General features: G+C 57.9%; 1 protein-coding gene across 1 annotated transcript in view; it reads right to left on the minus strand.

Moving 5' to 3' along the window:
• CSPG4 (chondroitin sulfate proteoglycan 4) overlaps window positions 1-6,478 on the minus strand; it is a 14,118-nt gene extending 7,640 nt beyond the window's left edge. Inside the window, exons 1-5 of the mRNA XM_035899514.1 lie at window positions 6,475-6,478; window positions 6,048-6,211; window positions 1,306-4,887; window positions 523-1,002; window positions 3-62 (exon numbers count right to left, since the gene is read on the minus strand). Of these exons, the coding sequence (XP_035755407.1) occupies window positions 3-62; window positions 523-1,002; window positions 1,306-4,887; window positions 6,048-6,211; window positions 6,475-6,478 (4,290 nt within the window). The remainder of the gene's footprint in view (window positions 1-2; window positions 63-522; window positions 1,003-1,305; window positions 4,888-6,047; window positions 6,212-6,474) is intronic.
• Between the last annotated feature and the right edge of the window lie 2,329 nt (window positions 6,479-8,807).

Here is an 8,807-nt window from a genome sequence, read left to right on the forward strand (position 1 = left end):
GTGAAGCTGCCGGCCGGGGCCCGGGGCCCGTCCTGCCTGTACTGGATCTGCTGGTGCTCCACCTGGGGGGCAGAGGCTGGTGACCCTCCTGGGAGGACACGGGCCACCAGCCCTGCTGGGCAGGGGACCTGTGCACCCCAGCCTGGGAGGGGGGAGGGAGCCCTGCAACCACCGCTGCTCTGGGACAGCCCTGCGGGGTGGATCCAGGGCAAAGAGGGGAAGCAGGATCCCTGTGGGAAGCAGACCTGGAGCCCAGCGTGGGTGCTCTGCCTGCGTTCCCACCCTGTATTCCCAGGGACGTTTAAACACAGGTTGGGGGCTGATGCGTTCCTTGTCTGCAGGATGAACCCACCACCCCGAGCCCTTCCATCCCGAGGGCAAATACCTCCGATGGGGAGAGGAGCCCCGCAGTCCTCCCCATCCCCCCAGTGCTGCTGGGGGCTGGAGCCCACCCCTGGCCTCTTCCCACCCCCCCCCGGGAAAGCAGCATGGTGGGCAAGTGGGCACCCTTGGCTGCTCTACCTCGCTCCAGGTGAAGCTGTGCAGCCCGCCGTCCTCAGGCCGCTCGCTGTTCAGGAGGGTGCCAAATCGAGGGGGCTCAAGCACCTTGAACTCCATGCCAAGAGCCGTGAAGTAGGCATTGGGGATGCTGAGGATGCCCGTGGAAAGGGTGACAGAGCCACCTCCTGGCACCGTGATGTTGTGGACATCCAGGGGGACGGCGATGGGCAGCATGGCCAGGCTCACCACCACCCCCTCCAGCGGGTCTGCGCTGCTGGCTGTGATGTCCACAACAAACTGGTCACGCTCCTCCTCTGGCTTGGAGTGGAGGGAGAGGACTCTGCCGTTGTTGATGTCCTCCTGGGTGAAGGACTGGATGGGGTCCAGGCTGGGCTGCTCGTTCGAGTCTTGGCCATGCTGAAGCATTGCCAGGAAGCCAAAGGCCGGGGGGCTGCTCACCAGGTAGACTATGTCTTGGGGAGGGATCTCTTCGTGGGTCACCTGGGAGTGTGGGGGAGACACATCATGAGTGGGGGGCTGGTGTCTGAGTGGCTGGGCTGCCCCACAGCCCACTGCTGTGCACCCCCCCAAGGCCTTGCTGTGGTGTGAGCTGCAGGAGTTGCCTTCTTGCCGAGGCCGTGCCTGAACCCCCTGCTTCTCTGCCGCTGGGCAAAGCCTGACATGGGCACGACCCCTTTGCTCTGGGCAGATGGGAGAAAATGGAGTCCTACCAGTGGCTGTCCTGGTTTGGTGGGTGGGGAAGTGATGCAGGCTTGGGGAATGACTAGAGAAGGGGATACTCACCAGTAAGTACTCCTCCTTGATCCCAGCCGCTTCCCCCTGGAAGACATGGATCTCCTTGTGGTTGACTATGCGCAGGGGGCTGGGATGGGTGCCCAAGAATATGCTGATGGCCAGCGTGTCCTCCACTGCCACCTCGTTTGCTTCTACAGTGAACTGGAGCTCATCCCGGGTGTTCCTGCTCCCGTTGTGGTGGTAGGAGATCTCTCCTGCTAGCAGGTCCCTCTGGGAGAAGGCCATGACCGGCTGCTCCCCTCTCAGCACAGTCCCCAACCTTGGGGGGGTTGTTATGAGGAACCTTATCTCTTCATCTGACCTGATGTCCATGTTGGTCTCCAGGCTGAGGACAGCGGAGTCAATGCTCCCTCGGCTGCCTTGGTGGATGACTAGACCGGTGTTGTTGACTATTTTGATGTAGGGGTCTGATGCCTGTACTTCCAGGAGGGCTGTGGTTTGGTGGAGGCCATCTGAGACCTGTAGCTGGATCCAGCCCCGGTCAGCCCCCGAATGGACAAAGAGGATCTTCTTCTTCCTCAAGTCATCCTGTGTGAACCGATAGACCTGGTGGCTTCTGTCATCGGCAGACACGATGCTGCCAAACAAAATGTCCTTCCTCGTCAGCACTAATTGTGTGTCAGAGAAGCCAGAGTCCTTGTCAGTGAAGGCGATGTTATCTGTTGTCAGCAGGTGCTGCCCATTGCGCACCACATTGAAGACTTTGTTCACCACCTGGACTGGGGTGTGGTCATTGATGGGTTGGATGGAGACCCTGAAAACACCTCTCACCTCCTCTGCATCAGGCTCAGCGCTGCCCTCTCCCTGCCTGATCGCTACAAAGGGGATGTCGTCCTCCAGTGTCTCAGAATCATCGTGCTGGTACAGCAGCCGGCGGTGGAGGATGTCATCATTGGAGAACTCTGTGATCTCCTCTCTGGAGGCCCAGCCATGGGATGCAGCCCAGGCCAGCTTCCCGTGTGCTGGCCCCTCAATCACTTCGTAGAGGTAGTCCATGCTGTTCATGCTCTGTACAAACAAGTGGTCCTTGGAGATGACGGCTTGCCCCCCTTCCGGCACCGTCAGGAGGACATTGGTCAGGGCTGGTGCATCAGGGTCCCCACCGATGCTGATTGTGTAGGTATAGACAGGAGAGTGCTGCTCGCCAGCATGGACACGAAACTGGAAGGTGTCCTCGGCTTGCTGAGAGTTCCTGATGGTTGCGCTGTAGCTCAGGTGGTTTCTTTGCAGGTTGTCTTGGGTAAAACCAAAGCCTTCAGTCAGCCTGTTGCCGAGCAGCTCCAGGTTTCCCTTTTTGGGAGCCTGGATTATCACGTAGTGGAAGGGGACTGGGGCAGAGTTTGGATCTTCCAACATTGCCTCCAGCTCCTTACTGGTGATATTTCTGTGCCGCTTGTTCTTCATCTGGAGGGGGACCATGGTCCTCATCTTAATGGTGGCTCTCTTAATCCTTATGAGAAAGGTGTTGTTTTGCAAGACCTTCTGCCCCACCTGGACTTTGAATCTCAGTTTTTCCACAGCATCTTCCAGCCGGTGCTCCGGGTCTGTGCTAAAATACTGGATGCGCCCTTGCTCCAGGTCCTGCTGGTGGAAAGACTCGACTTTTTTCCATTCCCCTCCCATGCTCCCTTGCTTCTGGACCTCTCCATACCTTAGGGGCTCTGTGAGGACATAGAGGATGGTGACCCGTTGTTTCACAGCATTTGTCTCCACTGACAGGTTGGCTGTGGTAATGCGCGCAGCCCCTCCCTGGGAGATGGAGAGGCCGGTGTTGTTGTGCAGGCGGATGTCAGGGTCAATGGCGAGGATCCTCAGGGTGGCGATGGGGCTTGGGACTGTGCCATCGCTGACCTGCAAGGTGAGCTGTAAGTTTGTCCCACTCTGGTGCACGTAGACTACGTTGCCTGCTTCCAGGTCCCTGCAGGAGAACTCTTCAATGGGCACTCCAGGGTGAAAGTCATACTCCACGTAACCCTCCTCCATCTGCTGGCCACCATGCAGCTGGAATTCGAGGTCATCGCATGATGTGTCATCATCTAGGACCTGCAGGATGTCTGTGGTCAGGTGTTTCCGTGTGTGCTTTAGTACTGTCATGTGGTTCCCATGGGGAAAGATCACCTGTGGGGCATCGTTGATGGGGTTGATCATGATGGGCAGCAGGTACATCTGCCCCTGCCGCAAGCACTCTGGGACCCCTTGCTGGGCAGTCACTGTCACCTCCAGCATCAGCTGGTCCATGGGCCCCTCGGAGCCATCATGGACATATCTGACTTTCCGATTCACAATGTCCAACAAGGTGAACTTCCTTCTGCTCCTGGACCCAGGAATGTCCAGCTCCAGCTGTCCGTGCCTAGGGTCGTTGGTGATGCTAAAGAGGATTTGGGACTGCCGGATGTTTGCAAGGCTCAAGTCTACCGTTGGCTGGGTGTGTTTCCACTCCAGGTAGGCCATGCCCCCTTCAGAGACGATGAGGGGGCTGACGTGCAGCAGCCTGCTGATGTTGGCAAAGGCGGGCGGGAAGCTGTTGTCTGGCCGGCATGGTTCCACCACCAGGCCTGGTGCTCCCGACCACACATCTGGAGGTGGGGAGGTGGGTGCCTCGTCCTGCTCGTACGCCTCGTCATAGTCCCAGTAGTGGTCCTGCTTTCCACAGCCTGATGTGATGTCCTTTGTGATCATGGCATCTTGCAGACTCCTCCTCTGCAGGTTTATCCGCAGGTCCTCCAAGCAGCCAACAAATGAGTTGTTGGTCATGGTCCACACCGACATGAAAGCAAGATGGTGCTCCCTCAGCCTTTCCAAAGCTTTATCGTTCATACCTCCAATGAAGAGGTTTCCTTGAAGGTCCAGGTAGTTGTTGATGCCCCGGCTGGATGTGGATGAGGCGTAGTAATCAATCAGGATCTCAAACTTGTGGATGTTTGTGTAGACTTTGACATAGTGCTGCTGCTCATCGCTGATGAAGACATTGTTGTGCAGGACAATGATGCCATTCCCCTTCTCAACAAACCCTCTCAGGCGCCCGTTGGAGATCTCCAGGTAGAAGAAATCATTCTCCAGCCCTGCGTGGTAAATGAGGGGTGCCTGGGTGATGCTCGTCGTTATCACAAATTCAATGGTGGCTTCCTCCCTTGCATCCCACGTGGGAAACGCAATGTAGGAGTGCGGCCCCAGGAACCCGAAGGGTTCCTCTGGCTCTGCGGAGAACTGTGTGCTGCACCCTTCCTGGACCCGATGGAAGATCTTGGAGCTGCCATCAGAGGACAGTGTGGAGAGGACATCCAGGCCGTTGAATGTCACTAAGTGGAGGCAGCCTCTGAAGGGCGAGCTGGCCTCAGCGAGGTACGGCAGGTCAAGGCTGCCTGTTCCGCCAGCATAGAGGCCGTACTGGATGTCCAGCTCCCGTACGGGTCCTGCAATGTCCACGGAGCTGTTGAAGAGGCCATCGATGGTCAGCGTCATCCTGCCATCTTCCACCAGCAGCTCCACATCATGCACCACCAGGTTATTGAGCTGCAGCTCTGCTGGGGACTGCAGTGTCACCTCCTCTGAGCCCAGCTGCAGCTTGGCCTGCAGGGAAGGACATGGAAAGTGCTCAGCTCAAGCAGGGTGTTATCTGCAGCACAGGAGACACCTCTCCACCTACCAGCAATACCTACTGAAGCGTGGACTGTTCCTGGGGGCTCACAAGTGGTTTGGTCCCTCTGTTCACGACTGTTCGCCCTGCCCTCCTCCTCCTCTGTGCATGTTCCTCCTTCCCCAGCTAGAGCACCCTGTGGGCATGCCTCCTCTGTCCTGTGCTCTGCATTTCTCTCCTTTTTCACTCTTTCTCAGCAAACCCCAGTCTTGGGACTATCTTGGGGTCCTCCATCTCCCAGTCCTGCCGCCCCACCTTTCCCTCTCCCCCCATGGAGGAGCCCTGCCAGATTCTGGCTTGTCTTTCCCTGATCCATCTTGCCCGCTGCCCCCCCATCCCTGCAGCCTGGGCTGCTTCCAGCCCTTGCCCTGGGAACTGGCGGGGGAAATAGCAGGCTTAGCTCCCCACAAGCAGCAGCCTGGAGCCTGCCTAAGTAGAGGGTTAGCTGATGGACCCTGAGACACACGGTCTGCATTAGGGAGACCTCCGGCCAGCTGCTCGCTTGCTCCCCTGCTTGGGTTTGATGTGGTCGGTGGCCCAGCCCAGGCTGCAGGAGAGGCAGGATGTGTGCCTCGGATGCTCCCTGCTCTTTTCCTTCATGGTGGGTGCCAACACCACAACCACAAGAGGGAATGTCATTCTTCTGTCCCTTCCCATGCCCCAGCTGGGCTTGGCCTGTGATGGGATGGGGGGAGTCTGCTGATGGAGACCTTTCTCTGGATTCTCTTGGCTCATCCCTTCTTTTTACTAACCCCTTGCACCCCGAGGGTGCCGTGCACCCTGTCTGACTGTGCAATGTGCATGGGGTGCTGGTGTCTGGGTGTCTCCACCACGTTCCCCAGCATCACCCTGGGCAGTGGGTGAGGAGCATCCCAGCTGGAGCCCATTGCTCTGTATTTAACAGATTCTCCCAAGACTGTGTCCACTCTCTTAAACTTTTAACATCCCCTGTCAGGCGTCTTGACAGCTTGGCTGTCCATGCTTGTGTTTGGGCCTCTGGGTTGCTGCTTTCAGGTGCTGCCCCTTCATCCTTGCCCTGGAAAAAGCCCTGAGCCATTGGCTCCAGCCTGCATGGGGCTGCGGGGGTGCTGACCTGCAGGGTGCCGGCTCGCAGCTGGAGCAGGAGGTGGTCGGGCTGGCCGGCGGCCAGGAAGAGCAGCCCGCTCCCCTGGCTGGTGTACAGCTGCAGGCGGAGTCGCACCGTGCGCGAGGCGTCTGCCAGCGGCATCTCCACGAAGCTGTCCCCAAAGAAAGAGGCTGGGAAGAAAAAGGAGAGGGGGTCAGGGAGGGAAGGACACCCCCCACGAGCCCTGTCTGTGCGGGTGCTGTGAATGCAGAGCCCCCTGAGCCTGCCCATGGGTCTGTCCCCTCCCGGGCTCCCCATTTGCCCTGTGACGGTGCTGGAGCCCAGCAGCCTGGGAAGACCCTCAGGGATTCTTTTTTTTTTTTCTGATTTTCCTATAGAGGAAAGGGTTTCTAGGGGCTGGGTGCATGGAGGCAGAGGTTGTGTTTCTCCTCACCCATACAGCATTTAGGAGAACATTCCTCCTTGTTAGGTGGCTAGGGCAGATGTGGTACCACCTTTCACCGGGCCGAGTTCCCCAGGGTTAGGAGGCAAGCTATTACCCTAATGAGTCTTTCCCACTTCTCCCAAAGCTGTTTCCCTTCAGAGGAATATGAACCCTTCCAGTGGTGGCCGTGTCGTGCCTTGGCTGGATGCCCCGGCTGGTGCTGATCAGAGAGCTGCTGTGTGGGAGCCCTGGGGATGCCGCTGGGCCGGCCAACACCATGCTCTGCACCTCCCCCTGCTTCCCACCACTTCCTAACAGCTCTCCGTACCGTCCAAACATTGCTGGCGCTCACCCTGAAGGTGGCCACCCCAGCAGTGTGGGAGGAATAAATGCCTGTGCCTGCCATCCATATGTGGATGTGGGACTGCACGGAAAGCTCAGGCAGCTGCCGCTGGAACGTGTCCAAGGCGCAGTATACATCAGCCTCCCGGGAACTCAGCGCAATGGCATGCGGTCATGAAATGAAAGACTGTGCCACAGGCCGCACACCCGAGAGGGCAGAATTAAAAGCACAGGGAGCGGCAAGGCTTAATTCAACAGTGCTTATACTTTTTTTTTTGCTGGCTCAGGGCACACTTGTGCCTTGCACGCAGATTAAATGCATGTGCCTGCAATGCACTGCCCCCCATCCTGGTGAGCTCCAGAGCAACTCGTGGCAAAGTTAACGCTTGCAGGGGAAGGCATAAACACTCAAAGACCTGACCTGTAAGTTGTAAATATTTGGGGAGGATATGCTGGGGGGGAGGGTGAACATACACACTTTCAGTCCATATCTAGTCACGGTCCGTGAAGCCTGTGGTGCTCGAGTTTATGTGCACGGAGCTTGCCCACTAATATTTCACTACTCCACTTTTTGTCATCAGACCTACACTTGGGTTTGGGGCCCTGCATGTGGTTTGCTGAGGTGCCATGGGACAGCAAGGATGAAGCTTTGGCTTCTCTCAAGGTCCCAGCCCACCCCCTGCTCTCTTTTGGAGGAGGCAGGGATGGAGGTTGGGTGCTGGGATGAAACCAGCCTCCTGCATGGTGAAGTCTGGGTGTAAACACCCACGTGTGCCCTTAACAGCTGGGTTTTTTTTCCTATTGCCCAAATTTCCAGAGGGCTGACCAGGGTGGGAACGGGCAGGATTTGGGCAGGCTCCCCCTGCTCCGGCAGGCAGGCTTCACTCAGGCGGTGGCGCAGCAAGTGAAAACCCAACAAGCAGCCACAGGCGCAGAGGGTTTGAACCGAGCCTGTTGCTGGTGGAGGTGACGGGGAGGGTTTGCCGGGCATGGCCAGAGTCAGAGCACTCTGCTGTGGCTTTTTGCATTTTCTTCTGAGCTGAGCTCTGCAGTGCCCTGCATAGAGGATGCTCTTCTGAGCCCTTCGGGGACAGGGAGACCTCCTTGACCAGACCCCATGAAAAATCATTTCCTGCTGCTGGTGGCAGAGAAAGTGCCTTGGCTTTCACCTGGTATCTGGGAGACTCACACAGGTGTTGCAAGGACCATCACCCCACCCGCTCTGAGCAGGGAAGAAATGGCAGCATGGAAATATCTAAGCACTTGCTTTAAAACGGGGCCCTTTGCTCAGCCCAGGGCAGGGCTGCCAGCGCGCCTTGCTCAAGCCTGCTCATTTCCTGGCCCTCGTGCCTGCCCTTGGCATGGGGCACTTTGCCTTCCTTGTCCTCTTCGGCCTAGTCAGTGACTCAGAGGAGCTTTGCTATTCTTCCCAGGGCCGTGAAGGGCTCTATCCTCTCCTGACCTGCTCCCTCCTTCCAGTGGTCCTTGCAAAACCAGGCAGCCCCAGCATGCCCTGCTTGGTGGCCGAGGGTGGTGGGAGCCCCGCCGGGCACTGCTTGGGGCTCTCAGCACCTCCTTGTCCCAGTATTTGACGAACAGGAACAACACAGCATGTTGCAAAAGGGAATTTTCCTCTCCCTCCTTGCACAGACACAGGCAGCCGTGCTCAGGCCTCAGCAAGGCGTGCACATACGCATGCAATATATTGTGGTCCCCGGAGACATCGCATGCATGTTATGTGCTGGCTTCTGTCAAGGTTCCCCCGCTGCTGCATGCTCCGTGCTCCAGCTCCCAACGGGTTTTTGCTACATTTCGGTTTTGTGGCTTCACCTAATTCCAAAAACTTGCTCTTCAGGTGGGTGCTTGAAAGGCTGCTCTCAAGGGGAAAGCTTTGCTGGGGCTGCACCCACCAGCAGCTCCTCTGCCAGCCCAGGGGCCGGGCAGCATCTTCCATGGGTGCTGGGGCTCATGTTTTGGGGCTGGAGGGGGCGGGCCCGCCC

Source organism: Egretta garzetta, unplaced genomic scaffold (assembly GCF_000687185.1).
Source record: "Egretta garzetta isolate BGI_Z169 unplaced genomic scaffold, ASM68718v1 scaffold287, whole genome shotgun sequence".
In the NCBI taxonomy this organism is placed as follows: Eukaryota; Metazoa; Chordata; class Aves; order Pelecaniformes; family Ardeidae; genus Egretta; species Egretta garzetta.